The sequence below is a fragment of the Stegostoma tigrinum genome, chromosome 19 (assembly GCF_030684315.1).
Source record: "Stegostoma tigrinum isolate sSteTig4 chromosome 19, sSteTig4.hap1, whole genome shotgun sequence".
In the NCBI taxonomy this organism is placed as follows: domain Eukaryota; kingdom Metazoa; phylum Chordata; class Chondrichthyes; order Orectolobiformes; family Stegostomatidae; genus Stegostoma; species Stegostoma tigrinum.
Genome location: NC_081372.1, coordinates 29,720,704 through 29,738,599, shown reverse-complemented (window position 1 = coordinate 29,738,599; position 17,896 = coordinate 29,720,704). Strand labels below are relative to the sequence as shown.

General features: G+C 39.3%; 1 protein-coding gene across 3 annotated transcripts in view; it reads right to left on the bottom strand.

The window, feature by feature from the left end:
• Positions 1–16,741, bottom strand: part of LOC125461335 (YTH domain-containing family protein 1-like) — a 32,109-nt gene extending 15,368 nt beyond the window's left edge. For 2 of the 3 annotated variants that reach the window (XR_007249475.2, XR_009446926.1), the window contains exons 1-4: positions 16,502–16,741; positions 16,262–16,286; positions 15,560–15,639; positions 618–2,144 (exon numbers count right to left, since the gene is read on the bottom strand). Coding sequence is in view for 1 of the 3 variants with exons in the window: in XM_048549998.2 (XP_048405955.1) it covers positions 618–2,144; positions 15,560–15,639; positions 16,262–16,286; positions 16,502–16,528 (1,659 nt within the window). In the remaining 2 variants the exon portion in view is untranslated. The remainder of the gene's footprint in view (positions 1–617; positions 2,145–15,559; positions 15,640–16,261; positions 16,287–16,501) is intronic. The other variant, XM_048549998.2, reaches the window with a different exon arrangement.
• Positions 16,742–17,896: the final 1,155 nt, after the last annotated feature.

Below are 17,896 nucleotides of genomic sequence, written 5' to 3'. Positions count from 1 at the left end.
ATTTGAACACATTAACAAAATAACAATTTTACTTCCAAACAAAGTGCCATAAATTTCACACCACCTTCAATTTAGAACAGCACATCGTTCTTTACTTTGATACATACGTCATGATACTAATCCTGTGAAATAGAATATGCAAAATACCACATTCAAATAGCTATGCTAAATGGAATGCCTGATATCAGGTTGGGCCAATTAGTGCAATGGTAAGCAAATTTCTGGAATCCAATGCACAAAATAAAAATAATTTAGCTGTAGGGCCAAGGATTTTGATTTTTTTGGGGCGGGGTGGGGGGGAGTTGAAAGAAAAAGACTCCAGCTAATTGGTGTATAATTCCTAAAGTTTAAATTGCAATCAACTCAAAATGTTCTTTTTGGTAAAAATATAATGACACTGTCCATGAGGTTTCAGCTGTAATTACATTTCAACCTAATTTTAGTTACATTATGTTTAAGAAATTAAATATATGTCTTTCACAGCTAATGACTGAAATGGAAATTCAATTGAAAAAGTAATTAATTTCATGCAATCAAAACACAAATTTTACAATAAAATACCATCTTATTGGCTGGTAACTTCAGCACAAATGCATTAATGATCTAGCAGGGCTTACCTTACGTACAACTTCCTCTTCTTCCTGACGCTTTTCATAATGTGAAAAGTCGTCAAAAATTGAGGTGGTATGCTTGTAAGTAGCAATAATTTTGAGCACTTGCTTGGCTTTCTCTAAAGGAACCTCCTGAGTGTCCCGAGAGTTAGTGACTGGCTTATTATCATTGTTTTCCAAACGGATATGCCTCAGCTGGTTATTAGGCACGTCCTTTACAAAGATCCACTTAACATCAAATTTGCCTTTCCACTTGTCCTGTGACCAAACCCCAGCACATGTACCATAGTCCACTGGCGACTTCATTTCTGCCACTCCACAGAAGTGTCCACTGCCATTCACACTGAATAATAAGTAAACAGGAGCTTTTCCAGCCATCGAGCGATAAGCACTGTCCAAGCGTTTGTTGCCGTGTTCGGTACTACACCAAATGGAGTACTTGATAGAGCGATGGATATCATCCTCAGAGTAGCTCTTGATAATAAACACTCGGCCATTTTTAAGATTCCAGTCAAAGTCTTTTGGGTTGTAGCAGTATGCAGCCTTCAATTTCTCAAGAACAGGATGAGTCTCATTGCTTGGCGGAGAGCTAACCGGTAGACTACCCACCGAGTTGCTTTCGTTAACAGTTGCACTATTTTGACCAAATGCCGCCCCTCTATTGCGAGGGGCTATCCATCGGTTCTGTGGGGTTTGTTGAGGATTCGGATAAGGTTGTTGTGAAAGTTGTAATGGCTGAACTGGAGGGGGTTGAGTCAACTGCTGCTGTGGAACTGCCTGAGTATTAGGGTCCTGATGAGTTGGAGGAGCTTTTGGTACAGGTCCTTTATTGTCCCATGTACCAATGTCCATATTATGTTTTATAGGTGGTGGGGGCAATGCAGAACCTCCTACTGCTGCTCCAGTCTTTGGTTTTAATTTTGGTTGAGGCTTGGCTGGTTTACTTGCAATGGCAGCCCACGATGTTGGTTTTGGAGCAGATACACCAGCTGCTGAGCCATTTCCAGGTGCTGTGTTGGTCATACCTGGACTGTTTACCACAGATCCTACAGTCTTTACACCTGATGTTGTCACAGCTCCAATCTTAAGTCCAACCATCCCCTGTTCAATGCTATTCATGCCTGGTGCTTTATTCAAGGTATCATTTGGAAACCCTGCCTGTCCATCTACTATTGTTCCTCCCAAAGAACTAGGTGGGTAACTATAGCTACTGCCATATGCTGAGCTTGGTGTTTGTTGCCCCTGAGAACCACCAGTTCCCCATGCAGAAAACCCTGGATTTTCAGGGAAAAAGTTGAATCTATGTTGGTTTAAATATGGGGTATTGCCTAGTCCCCCAGGCTGACCAAACACAGCATCATGCATGAAATGATGGTCTCCATTACTCAGCTGCCCATAGGTTGTTAAATATGGAATAGGAGGATCACCGCCAGTAGACCATGGTGCTGCTTCACTAAGAGAATACGAGAATCCAATGGAAGGGGCATAATAACTTGACAAATATGGATCAGTCATTGAAGGATAGCTGTTGCTCTGTTGATTGAAAAAGAAAAATATAATTATAATAGTTGTTTTCAAATGCACGCATTCCTCCTTCCCTTCTGCCATTTAAGTTTTTAAGAAGTGCTTTGTTTCATCAAGATTGCCTTTAGTTGCAGACAATTAGACTTCATGAGATCTTTAATTTCAAATATACTTTAAATTTTAAAGTCGCCACTGAACCTCTACCAGATCTGCCATTTTTAAATTGTGGAAACAGATCGCATTTAGAACTACCAAGTCCAAATAACATATAAAAGTACATTCAAAAACTATGGTGTTAGAATTTTGGGGGTAAAAATTAATATACCTACTTTAAAATAATTTGTAAAATTTGGGCATTACTATTGTTGAAATTTCCTCAATTTTTTCATTAAAAGAACAAATTCTATAATAAAAATTGGAACAGAAAATTAATCAGACCTGTGGGGTCACAGATGTAACAATCTACTCTATTAGTATTAGTAACGTAACGTAGGAGGAGAAGGTCATTCACCTAGAATTTCAAATGCAGGAACGAGTTTTCGGACCTGCTAGTGGAAGCAGTATCCTATACAAATAACCCATTTAAAAACACTCTATTAACACAAGCAAGCAGCTGGACTTGTGAATATTTTTCAGTCAGTCCTAATTTTTCCTGCTAATCTTACCACAATAAGTTTCTGCAGAAATTTCAGGATGTTACAGCAGGACTACAGCTTTCCCTGTGGCGTGTGGCAACACAGCCAAACATAAAATAAAGACACTTTTTAAAGTAGTGCTAAGAGATGTAAATACAAAATCACAAAATCTGGAAAATAACTGAAGGCAACTACAGTCTTTATTTCCTGTATGGAGCTTTTAAGTACATTCAAGACCTGCTGACATCCAGTTAATCTCAATGAAGTGACAACAGGTCAGTAGTTATTTTAAATATTTTAAAATTAAATTAAGAAACTGGACTGCCTGAAAATGTTAAACCTTCTTTCTCACAAGTTACAGTCTCACTGAAATCAGTGAAATAGTTTCATATTACTTGCCAGAATCCACCGACCATCAGATTGTCAACTTCATGTCTAACCTGCACTGCAGAGTTTGCACTAATGCAATGCAAAAAAAAAGCACTGTCTCAATGCTAATGGTCTTCCTTAAAAATGCATTCATGTGATGCAGATATTGCTGGCAAGGCCACCTTTTATGGACAATTGCCTTCAAGGTGTCAGCAGTAGTAAGCCACATTCATGAACTGCTGCAGACTATCTAGTGACAGCACATCCATAGCGCCACAGGAAGAATAATTCCAGGACTTTTAGACAACAGCATAGTACAAAGTAAGGGTCATTTATGACTGGAAGGGAAACTTGTAGGTGACACGCTTTGCATTTGCATTCCATGCCCTTCAAGATAGTAAAGATTGCAGGTTTGGAAGCTGCTACTTGTTTGGCATGAAGTGCTCTTTGTAGAAATCCTGACTTTAATTGATGTCTAAAATATACATTACATAGCTCACATGCATGGTTTGGGTAGTCTTGACATTAATACAATTGAATTTATTAACATTATATTTTTAAACAAAATAAATGCCCAGCAGATTAGAATTTAGTATTGATTTCCAACAACTGACAGCATTTCAGGCACTGTGGTGTTTCTTTTTTTTAAAAAAAAGACAGTGCCATGTTAATTGGAAGAGTAGTGAAGTGGCCTTTCTATAGAATCCTCGAAATCATAATGAGAAAACCAGCCCACCCATTAAGCTTGTACCACAGTATCAATGAACTGAAGCTAATTATTCGAATGCCAGATCCAAACCTTTTCTGGCTCTCTGAAATACATTTTCAAATAATTATCCAATTCCTTGAACAACCTGTATGAATATAGTGTTTTTACTGGAGTAAAACCTCCCAAGATATTTCACTTCAGAGATTTGACAAATTTTGACAACAAGCAAATGCAGAGTAAAAGTTAAGACAAAGCTCCTTAAAACCCAGAGAGAATGCCACAGCTCAAGCCACAGACATGGATAGTTAAGACAGAGTGGAGCAGCATACACATCTGAGGGATGTACGGTAAGAATAGACTGCAGACATAAGGGTGTGGCGATGAGGAGATTTGGAAACAGAGAATTTTAAAATCAAGGTATTGCTTAATCAGGGGTCAATGTGGGTCAGCAAACATAGGGATGAAAGTGGAACAGCACCTGGTGCACACTTATCAGCTTGAGTTCAATGCCTTCTAGAATAAAATTGCGGAGCTCCTCGTGCCACATCCTACAAATCCTTTGCAAGGTTAGTAAACCTCAAGAAAAAAAGTTTTGACTCGTGAAAACTTGGCAAGATTTAAATTTGATAAACAAAAAATCATTTTCGATTGAAATGAATAATGCTCCTTTAATCTGTTTTAAAACAAACACTCAATTTGCCAACTGTACAATTGCAAGCTGTGGCAGACCAGTGGGCATAATTCCATTAAAAACCAACAGGAATGACTTCATTGTGACTGGCTATAAACTGAAATCAGAACTCCCATTGTCTGAAAATAAAATCTCAATTATGCATTCTATCTAATTCTGGTCATCACAATTTAGGGTGTGAATCTATTAGACAAGGAGCCAAAAGCATTTACAAGAATGTAACTGAAGTCCCTCTTCCCTATAACTAAAGATGTATTTAACAAGCTGGTATTGTGCCACTTAAAAAGGTGGTTAGGAAAGGTGTTGAAAATCTTGGGGGACCTAGACAAAGTAGATAAGGAGAAACTGCTCCTGTTGGTGAAACCATGAGGACACAGATTTAAAAAGGTTATAAGTAAAGAATCAAATACAATGAAACTAACTTTTTTTAAGCACAGTAAGTGATTAGGGCCTGTTTGCAAGTCTGACGGAGGTAGATAAAATCTGGCTTTCAGTGGGAACTAGCCAACCGAAGATTGATATAGAACAAGGAGTAGTGCATTGGGACTAGCAGAGATGCTCTTGTATTGAACTGGCAATGACACATTTAAGCTTTGTGCAGGCAGCATTCCATGATTTTCATAAATTTCTTCAAACCAATAATTAAAAGTAGCCTCTCTCTACATTCGTGTAAGATTTTCCTTTTCCTTTAATGTGCAGTATTTAAGTGTGCTGTAACTATAGTGACAACCCTAATTTTAGCAACACTTTTAGCTAATAATTCAGTGCCAATGTCTGAGGTGCCATTGTTCTCCTTAAAGAATTACTCTATTTCTCCAAATCTGCAGGAGATATCATTTCTATATGCTCTTTTTTTGGCTGAATTCTTAGAACATCCTACAGGTCCACAAAAGAGATATACCGATGTTGACCTGGCATGAAAAAGTCAGGACATCTGGAATGTTCAAAAACAAACAAAGGTTGTGAATAAATTATTTTAAAACATCCTGACACACAGTTGCTAATCTGCTCTCCCAATAGCATTAAACATGATTGCACAGGGACCCAAGTGCATTGCAATGGAGCAGAAAAGCAACATTTTAAGCTACCAAAAGAAACTAAACATCTTCAAAACAATATAAACTCATTTGTAGCATAGAAGCTTTCCCTAATTATCATCTTCAGAATCTACACAAGAATGTAGGATTTGAAAGCTTCAATATGTCCAAATTAGTTGAAATCTGAACTACACTAGATAACTGAAATAAAACAAAGAACTGCAAATGCTGGACTTCTGAAACAAAAACAGATGGCTGGTCAAAGTCGTGATCAGAGATAATGGGAACTGCAGATGCTGGAGAACCCAAGATAACAAAGTGTGGAGCTGGATAAACACAGCAGGCCAAGCAGCATCTCAGGAGCAGAAACGCTGACGTTTCAGGCCTAGACCCTTCATCAGAAAAGGGGCATGGGGAGAGGATTCTGAAATAAATAGAGAGAGACGGGGAGGTGGCCTGAGGATGGATAGAGGAGAAGATAGGTGGGGAGGTAGGGAGGGGATAGGTCAGTCCAGGGAGGATGGACAGGTCAAGGGCGCCTCCGCCGCATCTGCTCCCAGGATGAGGCATTCCACTCCCGCACATCCCAAATGTCCTAGTGCTTCAAGGACCGCAACTTCCCCCCATCCCCACAGTGGTCGAGAATGCCCTTGACTGTGTCTCCCGCAATTCCCACACCTCATCCCTCACATCCCGCCCTCGCAAAAACCACCAAGAGAATCCCCTAGTCCTCACATACCACCCTACCAACCTCCGGATACAGTGCATCATCATCTGACACTTCCGCCATCTACCCCACCACGAAAGACATTTCTCCCACCCCACCCTTGTCTGCCTTCCGGAGAGACCACTCTCTCCGCGACTCCCTTGTCCGCTCCACACTCCCCTCCAACCCTGCCACACCTGGCACTTTCTCCTGCAACTGCAGGAAGTACTACACTTGCCCCCACACCTCCTCCCTCACCCCTCCCAGGCCCCAAGATGACTTTCCACATCAAGCAGATGTTCACCTGCACATCCACCATTGTGGTATACTGCATCCGCTGTACACGGTGTGGCTTCCTCTACATTGGGGAAACCAAGCAGAGGGGGCCGCTTTGCAGAACACCTACGCTCAGCTCGCAATAAACAACTGCACCTCCCAGTCGCGAACCATTTCAACTCCCTCCCATTCCTCAGACGACATGTCCATCCTGGGCCTCCTGCAGTGCCATAATGATGCCACCCGAAGGTTGCAGGAACAGCAACTCATATTCCACTTCGGAACCCTGCAGCCCAATGGTATCAATGTGGACTTCACAAGCTTCAAAATCTCCCCCTTCCCCACTGCATCCCAAAACCAGCCCAGCTCATCCCAGCCTGTCTAACTTGTTCTTCCTCCCACCTATCCCCTCCTCCCACCTCAAGTCGCACCTCCATTTCTTACCTACTAAGCTCATCCCACCCTCTTGACCTGCCCATCCTCCCTGGACTGACCTATCCCCACCCTTCCTGCCCACCCCTACTCTCCTCCGCACCTATCTTCTCCTCTATCCATCTTCAGTCCACCTCCCCCTCTCTGCCTATTTATTTCAGAATCTTCTACCCCTCCCCCTTTTCGAATGAAACATCTAGGCCCGAAACGTCAGCTTTTGTGCTTCTGAGATGCTGCTTGGCCTGCTGTGTTCATCCAGCTCCAAACTTGGTTATCTTGCTGGTGAAAGTCAGCAGGTGCAATAGCAATTGGGAAGAAAGCAGAATTAACTATTGAATGTGTGTGAAGAAGGCAGAGTTCTGATGAAGAGTCACTGGAGTTGAAATATTAACTCCGCTTTCTTCCCACAGGTGCTGTCAGACCTACCTACCGACTGTCACCAATTTCTGGTTTTGTTACACTGGATCACTAAATGAATTCTTAAATAACAATATTGTAATACTCACCTTAGTAGAAATCTATTCAAACCCACAAAATAATTAATAACACTGCTTACATCCTTAAAATGTAAGAAAGAGTACACCAACCCCTCTCTTCACACAAAGGCTTTCTCTGGGCTGTGAGCAGGTTCTCTTCTTCGAGTCTGTTTGCTTGTCAGAACACAATACAGGATAACATAAAAGTAGCCATTCACGTGTGCCCATATGGTAGATCTCTAAAATTACACCACTGCATGGGATCATGTTCCTTAAGTATTAGTTAGTTAGACATTTGTAAATCAGGGACATACTATATGACAATTTGAAGATAAGTCATCTGTAATGTCAATGGCATTGAGCTGGCCCAAGGAAAAAAAAATACAATTGCAGCTGTAGCTGAAAAGGAATTAAAATTGTGCAGGTGTGCAAGCATCATTAGTACGCATCTGCTGGCCTGGAAAAATAGGCAATTTTTTCAAAATTCACTTGCAATCAAAATTCTAGAACTCAGCTAACATTACCAATAGGCTTCGTAGAACAGAACAGAAAGGAATCCAGAGAGTGGGAAAGGAAGAAAAATAAGCATAACATATTCAGAAGTTTTAAATCAAGTGAACCATTCCACACCTATTCTATAGTTTAATCTCAGCAGTCTGTTTACACATTGATATCGCAACATTTTAATCTTCTGTTTGACACTTTTACAGTTTCAAGGTGTGAACACTTTCAGAGTTTCAGCAAAGCAGTCATAAGCTGCACAATTGCCATTCAGTAAAACAGAATGAGAAATTACTAAGTAACAATGTAATCAAGACATACAATAATTTAACATTAACCTGAAGGTGGTTCTATTTCTTAGATATCAATATTGTGATATTCACTTTCAGACAAACATACTGAGTTAAATTACGAAAAGTTTAATTGTAAGCAATGGGAACTGACAGACAGTTCTTTAGCAGTGGAAAAAATGGTGAATGAAAACAGATTATGAAGACACCAAATGCAGTGCAGCTTTATTAATCATATGATTGTCATGGTGTACTACAGTGAGATGTGGGGCTATTTGCTAATTCATAATTTTACTTCCCACTGTATTCTGCATTACAGAGTTTGTTTAAAGAAAATCAAGGAACTTTTCCACGTGTGCGATTCTGAAAATATTTGGAACACAGCACAAGTCTTAGTAAGTAAGGCGGAAAAGAAAAATTACAAAACAGGTATTTTGGGATCCTCCATACAAATTTTTGGGGGTATATTCACATCTATTTAAACCACATTAAAACTAATACTTTTATACCATTTACATGACAACAGGGCCATGCCAAGGGGATTTTTTTCTAAAATGTAAATTGGGAACACACTAAATTATCAAACAAATCCTGCAGGAAGGTTTTGGTGCAAAGGTACATAAATTTCCTTTAAAAATTCTGTAGAGCAAGGCTCTTGCAGCAGAGTTATACAGAAGATTAGAAAAAAGTCCCTGGTCAATGTTTGTGGGTTGCCAAAACATCATGATATTGATCCTATGACATTTCCCCACTGTGGGAAGGGACACAAATGATTTCAGTGGTATAGTCAGTCTTACATGTCTCTTCCTCACACAATTTAACAGATGGATTAAAAAATTACACATGTACAAACAGAAACTAGCAGCTGAGGAAATTTAATGTTCTTAAATATTAAATGGAAACTTGGGTGAAGTAGGTAGATACATGATCATGACTTCAGCTTATGTCATTACATCATTCTTGGTTGTGCCTTGTGGTTTAAGACAATCTGCTAACCCTGTTGGATGTACTGTTACATCATCATGGACGATTTTAAAGTTGTACGTTATAACCTGTTTAGTTTGTAGTTAACAATTTTAGTTGAGATCATCACCTTAAAAGCACCATCAAACCTTCTCAGGCAAACTCAAATGCCAATGACAATTTAACAATCCCAATTAGAATGCACAATGAACTCAGAGAGAGGTTCAACTAGAAAATGCAATTTTTAAAATCATATTAAAAGTTTTGCTTCTAAATATCAGGTCAAATATCATGAACTATCACACAGGAGTGCCTTCACACTGTGCACAACTGAAAAAATGCAATAGCTTGTATTATTCATATTTGAAGTTACATCAATGGTGCAGTTACATATTTCAGTAGTACACTTTAAACTATGACAGCATCTGACATGGATGCCAAACATGCTCATGTATTGCTCCTGTGGGCAAAATGCAGGGCACGGTCATTGAAAAATTCATATAATAATATGTGACCACATCATTAGAATGGAAACCTCTCAAATCAGCTGACTTTACTTCACTGAGAAAGACAATTGAAAATAATTAGTGAAGTAAAACAAAAAAATAGTTCAAGCGGTCATTGGGAAAGAAATAAAGTAATACTTGGGATTTGGTTACCACTCACAGGGCTTACACCAGACCGGCTTTACGTAAAAAAATTGATTGGAAACAGGTGATTTTGTGGTGGATGAAGGAAGAAAGTTACACAAGTAATTTGGTGGTGGGGAGAAAAAAAGTTCAGCAGTGTGTTGAATATACATCTGGATGTAAAAATACCTCAGACTGGAATTTATTGCCCAGTCTTTGCACCAGCTCCGATTACTTTGTTTGAAACAGTACTCTTTGTGGCACAGTCATTAACACAGGTAGTTCCAGAAAATCTCCTTGCAACAACGTAAAGGACCAGGAACATGCAACGAATTCGTGAGACTTAGAGGGTAACTTGGAAGTGGTGGGGTTCCCATGCAGCCATTCCTCTACATGTTGTAAGTTGCAAGTTCCAAGTTCCAATGGTACTACCAAAGAAGCTTGCAATTGGTACAGTTCATTAGATACTATGGTTACACTGCATACTATGAAAATGTAGAGTAGGTGGATATTTATATCAATAGATAATATGCTGGTGAAGTAGCCTACGTATTCCCGGATTGTGTTGCTGTTGAGGGTCTCAAAAATTATTGGAGCTGTATCTATCAAGACAAGAGTATATCATTCCATCTTGACCCTGGCTTGCACCTGGCAGGTGGCATAAAAGCTGTGTGGAGTTAAGAGTTAAGGCCAGTCACTAGTCTATATCAGCACTCATCGTATTTCTGATTAATAGTCACTCTCAGGCCAAATGCCCCACCTCCTGACTTTTGTTGATGTTAATTGCTCTCTGCCATTTCTTGGGTACAAGTGCTGCTTGTTATTAACCAGCCAAAGTTTAAATGTTATCCAGGACTTGCTGCACACAGTGCTGAACTGTAATTCATTACTCAATGTTACGCAAACTGAGCTGAACACTGGATTCACAACTGTCACAATTTTGTCATTATAATGGACAAAGAGACAATTCATAAAGCAGCTGCAGGTAGTTGGGCTCAACAGAGCCTTAACTCTTGCAAACATTTGCAACATCCAGCTTGTCTTAAAATGAAGTTCTTTACAAACATTTTGCTACAAATTGCTTTTTCTTTAAATATTACCCCTCTTTGAAAAATGTACAATTAACAATTTTGAAATATTTAAATTACCACAAACATCAGAGTTCCACATATACTGGACAAAAGATGATTTTTGTTTACAAATAATACATCAACTTTCGCAATAAGCAACAAGAATTAAATACTACTTCAGCCCCATTAACACATCATTCATTTTTTTCAAAATTGTTATGACATAATTAATGGACTTCAAACCAGGTGCTAACATAACCTATTTGAGAAAAAAATGCTGAAATAAGTTGTTTATTACTTTGAGGTTTGCTTACCATTGAAAATGTTAGAAATGTAATATAATACACACCCCACAATAAATAGAAAATAGTCATAAATGTAATAATCAAAATATAATGGCTCGCTGCTCAGACTTTTGTTAACAGAATCAAAATACTGGTCTGAAGAAGCAAATCGTTGAGTATAACAGATGCAATCTGGATTTTAAATAAAACTGAAACACTTTTAGAAACAGACCTAATCAATCAATCTAATCGCTTCTTCATATGTCAGTCCTACCATCCCAGGAATCCGTCCAATAAACCTTCATTATACTCCTTCCACAGGCAAAGCATCCTCTCTCAGATGAGAAGACCAAAAGTGCACAAACTACTCCAGATATGGTCTCATCAAGGCCCTATACAATTGCAGCAAGACATCCCTGCTCCAGTACTCAATTCCTCTTGCTATGAAGGGCAACATTCCATTTGCCTTCTTTACTGCCTGCTGTACCTGTATGTTTACTTTCAGCAACTAACATACAAGGATATCTCCCCTTTTCCCAATCTACTGCATTTCAGATAATAATCTACCTTGTTTCTGTTACCAAAACAGATAACCTCATGTTTATCCACACTATAACTTCACCTGCCACACATGTCCATTTCTGCTTCCTCTTTACTGTTCATCCTCCTACCCAGCTTTGTGCCATTTATAAAATTGCAGATATTACATTTAGTTCCTTCATCTAAATCATTAATATATGCTGTGAACAGCTGGGGTCCTAACACTGACTCCTTTGGTATCCCACCAACCACTGGCCAACACTCAGAAAATGACTTGTTTATTACAACATTCTGACAGACTGGAAACAGTCAGTTCACCATCCATGCCAGTACGCTACCCCAATCCCGTGCTTTAATGTTACAGGCTAATCTCTTATGTGGGACCTTATTGGACACCTTATCAACTTTACTGGATGCAACCTCTTAAAACTCTAATATATTTATCAAACACAATTTCTGTTTCGTAAATCTATGCTGACTGTCCAGTCCTGTCACTGTTTTCCCAAGATTAATGTTTAACTGTCTCATGTCAGATTATTCCACAATTGATGGCAGATGATCAGATTACTAAAGCGAGAGTAAACTACAAGTGTAAAAAACTAAGTGAGACAGGTTAAAGGATTATGATCAGACTCTATTTCGAGCCCTCCACTTAGAGTTTTAAACATATTCTATTAGATTGGACTTCATTCTGTTAAGGGGTGTAAAAATCAACACTTGTTTTCAATTTATAACTACTATTTGTTTGCTAAGTGTTTTCATACAAATTAAATTTTCAGTGAAATTAAACTCTAGGTTTAATTGGTAATTCAATAATCTTTTGACTCAAATAATGAGAAATGAAAGTTGCCTGGTCCTAATGACGCAGAACGTCAGTACAAATACGAACATCTTGGTGTAATGCACCTCAATTTAAAGATCAGGCTTTTTCTAATTAGAAAAAACAAATGCTGTCACTTGGTTCAAGTAGTTTGACACTGATCAAGCAAGGGAAAAATAGCATGACAGCATAGAAACAGGCAATTCAGTCCAACTCATACCTATGCTCCTCACGAGTCTTTTCCCATCTTCATACATCTAATCCAATCAGTATAACTTTTCATTCCATTCATGTTCATCCAGTTTGTCTTCAAATACTGCTATTTGTCTGAACTACTAATTGCTCTTTACTTTAATTACACTGCTAATAAAAGTTTCTTCTGAATTTCCCTTTTGGATGTAGTTGTGACAGACTCTTATTTGCAGTGGAGATAATGGGAACTGCAGGTGCTGGAGAATCCAAGATAACAGACTGTGGAGCTGGATGAACACAGCAGGCCGTGCGGCATCTTAGGACCACAAAAAGCTGACGTTTCGGGCCTGGACCTGAAACGTCAGCTTTTGTGCTCCTACGATGTTGCTTCGCCTGCTGTGTTCATCCAGCTCCACACTTATCTCTTATTTGCAGTGCCTAGTTTTGTTCTCAACCACAGGTAGAAACATTTCTGTATGAGCCCTTTCAAAAAATTTCATAATCTTAAACTGGGGTCAGTGGGCTTGGTTGGCTGAATTGTGTTGCAGACTGGTACCAACTGTATACCAACCGAGATTACCATGAAGATCCCTCTTTCTCAACCTCTCCCCTCACTGGAGGAGTGGTGACCCTCAGGTGAAACCACCACCAGTAGTCTTTCGCCAATGAAATAACAGCCCAATAGTCTACTGTGGCTATTGGTGACTCTACTTTTGCATTACAAAATCTTAAAAATTCCTGAATCAGTTCACCCTCATGCTTCTCTCTTCAGACATAGCATCTTAGTTCTGAAATCATTCTTTTAAATCTCAAATACTTTGTAGCATTGGTATAATTTGGAGAATCAGAATTGTGCACGTTATCAAGCAAGGTTCTGTATGTGTTAAACGCAATTTTCCTTCCCGTCATTTATTACCTATCAAAAAAAATGACTTCAGTGCTGATTGCTGTTTTGAATAAAAATCACCTTACTAACCTGTGTTCAGTAAAGTTGATGACTTGTGTATCAGCACCAAAATATTTCAACTTCACCTGTCTATTTTCCAACAAGTCTATGACATCCTTGGGCTTTACAGCAAATGCACTAGGTTTTTTTGTTTGAGTTATAGTTTATAGTAAAATTTTCATTCAGAATTAAACTGTTCAAGAGCCTCAAGTCTATTTTGCCCTAATATTCAGCAGTTTAGCACATGCTTAAATAATTTTAAACAACCGTGGATTTTTGAGAGATGTAGGTTAAACAAACATTTGTTTAAATACCTTACCACTTTTAGTTAACTTTACAACATTAGGAAAAAGCAACATGAAACACTGCTTAGAACATTTGATTTAAGTAACAAGTATTTTAGACATAGCCAACTTAGGTTTGAATATTCAAAGTGTATTTCCTAAAATAATCACAAAAATTAAATGTAAACTTAATTCAAACAAACAGTCATATTAAAAATAACAGATTTATTGCTGACAGCAGTTCCTCCAATGGCATAGAAAATCAGAGAGAAGCTGTCATATCAAGCAGAAAAATCCCAATTTGATACTTAATCTAGGCTGAGCTATCTGATCAGTGACAATACAAAAGCAAGAAATAGACCTCAGTGCATCTGGGATAGGAAGTGGGGAGAGAAAAATCAAGGCTCACAAATCTAATCTCTGAACTTTCAATTACTAGCAACGTACGTTGCAATGAGGACAGGACTGAGACAGGCCGAGATTCCCCTGCATCAGATAACTTGCCAAAATCTTAGACAAGCTCAAATACAAATTCTTGTTACTTAAATAAAAAGCAAATAGGAGAAAACAACAACAGACAGTGAGCAAAAACTTTTTTTTGGTGCTCAGACACATGTTTTCCTATTCAATTAAAGGATACAACTTGAGATTTTTTTTATTCCGTACCCTTGAACTAATACGGCAATGTATACTATCTCTGAAACTAATAACTGAAATTTGATAGTGTGCTCAAGTCTACATATAACCAAAAGGCTAACTTGGGATTGTCAAATTTTGCCCACACCTTGCAATTAATGCAATATTGAGATTGACAGCAACAGCACACTTGTACACAGCAAGTCCCTTCATTGGGCAGAAAATTCTTTTGCAACTACATCTGGTGCAGAGATCAGCAACTTTCAATGATTCACAAGCAAAAGCAAGTGTCAAACCAGTTTTGTTTTCATTCAAGCTTATGTTCATATATAACATGATCAATGATAGTATGTTATGAATCAAACTAGATAAACGAAAGAAAAAATTATTTCAAGGAGTGATCCACCTTTCAGACATTAAACACGCATTTACTTAAACAAAATATTTGGCAGAAAATGCTCCCAACATAAAATCCAGGGAATTGATTCCACAAAGTTGATTAAATTGCCCCACAAAACATACAACTGATTGTATAAAGTCCTTTAAAATGAAAGGCTGTGGGCATAATGTCATGAAGAGAGATACAATAATTGTTACAAAATCAAGATTTTGAAGCTGGTGTGCTTGTGTAATTTAACCTGTGCCATCAATATTAACATCACACATTCCCAAGCACCTAAAAACATTTATCCTACCAAAGTAACTACTTCACATTTCTTTCTAAGCCTGCTGCTACAAAATCCATAAAACGGCACAAGTTCTCTAGCTTGAATGCCCTTTTACAATGTACAATATGTATATTATATGCAATTTGCCAACTTATCATTCAAGCATCCAAAGAATGAAAAGTTAATACTTATGGTTTTCCAACTAACTAGCAGGTTTGCCGGATTATGCTGAGCTAGAGGATCTTAAGATAAAATAGGTATTTAACTCACCTGATTGGACTGGCTGCTTAAGTATGGCTCAAAATCATTGTCGTGCACTGTATCCTTTTGATGCAATGAACCATTTTGCACTGTAATGTAAAACATTCTTGTAAATATCCATACAAGTCAAGTCCTACAAATATTCAAAAGTTGTAATAAAACTGTGGCAAAAACAAAGAAAATTATACACGTATATAGAGAATCAAGATCTGAAAACGGAAAACAAGAGTAGTAAATATCGAACGGCAGACGCATTTCTAACATTTTCTGTTTCCAAAAGTTGCATTTTGTTAAATTTCAGATGACTGTACTCTTGTTAAACAGGGAAAGAAAGAAACTTGTGTTTATACAAACGAATAACAATAAACTCTCTTCACAATTGCTTTTCTGGACAAAAGGAGGGACGTTCAAAGGAGAAACATCTGACGTTTCCTTAGTACAAGTCATCATAAAGCGGGAGGAGGCCGATCCCACGACGAGAGGGGAAACTTGGCCTTAACTCCCAACTTTTATCGGGCATTTACGCCACATTTAGTCCTTATGTTGCCGCCGACCCCAAATCACCGAGGCATAGCCAGGACGGGGAAAGGGAAGGATAGGCGATACCTCCCGAGTGGGACGCAGCAGATAAAATAAAAGCCATTCATGGCAACTTTCCACGTTATTTAAGGCATCTGCAGCAGCCCCGGGGCCTCCAGGCCAGCACTTTACCTTTATTCTCTTGTCCTTTCGCTCTCTGATTAGGGGCCACCACCGGACGGACATAGCAACACACGGGAAGCAAATTAAATAAAAGAGAAAGAAGTGTTAAGGCACCTCGGTAAATAGTAGAACGAAGCCCGCGGCTCAGCCCCCCCTCCCCCCAGTGAAGCAGCGAGAGGAGGAGTGTGTGTTGGGGGGGGGGGGGGGTAGAACACAACAAAGACCCAGCCGCTTCCGAGCCCTACCTACCTGAGGGTCAACGCTTGTCGCAGACATTCTTCATTAATCGCCACTTGCACCAGGCTCGGATTCCGAAAGGGGCTCTCGGAGTGCGGGGTGTCGGGGGCGGGCTAAGTAGCTTAAAGGCCGCAGTTTCTACCCACCCACCCCCCTCTTCAACTTAGCTTCCTCGCTCGGCTTTCTCAGGCGTTTAACCCAATGGCGACCATACTCTGATCCGATGACGTAGTACGCATTCGGCGCAGTGACGTCGCCGGGTCCGCTCCAAATGATGACGGATGCGCGCGCACCCTCCTCCTCCTGAGTCCGGGGTGGTGAAATGTTCGGTAATCTGGTAGAGTTATCTCTCTGCCCTGTTTAGCTAGCGCCTTAGTCTCGAGTACTGCCGCATTGAAAATGGTCGCCAGAGTATTTAGCCACACGAAGTTCTGCCTCTGTTTTGATTGTGAGTTATGTGTAAAGTGGATGCTAAGATTTTAACCAGGATCGTCGGGTTGGGGAGGACCAGGAAAGGCGGATGCTGCTCTAACCCGCGGACGTTTCGCTACTTAATGTTTATTTCATTGCTGTGCGAAACTCTGAGCACGATTTCAGACTGCTGCAAATAGGTGCAACTTGAGACCGACTGGAGTTTTTTTTTTCTTGAGTCGAAATTCGTGGGATGACCGTAGCTCGACACTTCTGACCACGGCCTAATACTCGGCCTCCTCGTTTTGGAACACCTGTTCCTCGCAGCCTGTAGTGTCTTTACGCCCTCTGGTTTACGTGTTCGGAGTAATAATAGACCGGCACATCTGTTGATCATTTGTAAACTGCTTGAGTTATTTCTATGCCTTGTGTTTCCATTCCGCAACAAGTGATTAAGGGTCATCTCAGAATTTATTTTATAATTGTGCTGTTGAGCAGACAGACTTAGTATGTTTGCATTTATGTAGTACATTTAAATATCCTCAAGATATAGCAAAGTGCTTCGTTGTTAGTGAGCTGCTTTTGAACTGTGGTTTTATTCGTACCGCAAGGACGAATAGCGTCTAGTTTATGTACAAGGTCCTACAAGAAACAATGAAATGAATAATTTTATAAACGTTGTTAAGAATGCGAGATAAACCTCCTTGCCCTTGTAAAGTAATGCCATTATACTTTTCATATCGAGCTGAAAGGGCAAAATGAGTCTCAGTCTGACAATTTATTTGAAGGTAGTACTTCCTGCAACAACACTGCATTCCCTCTATTACAATGCAAGGGAACTGAAGTGGAACTCTAATCAATATGTCTGACTTGGGCAAGAATTTAGGAAGAGAACAAGTCATCTTTTTTATTGAAAACAAAGCTGTCAAAACTACGATAACAAATCATTCTTTTGTAGATGACCTTTTAATGTGCAATATTTGTATTACTTACTGA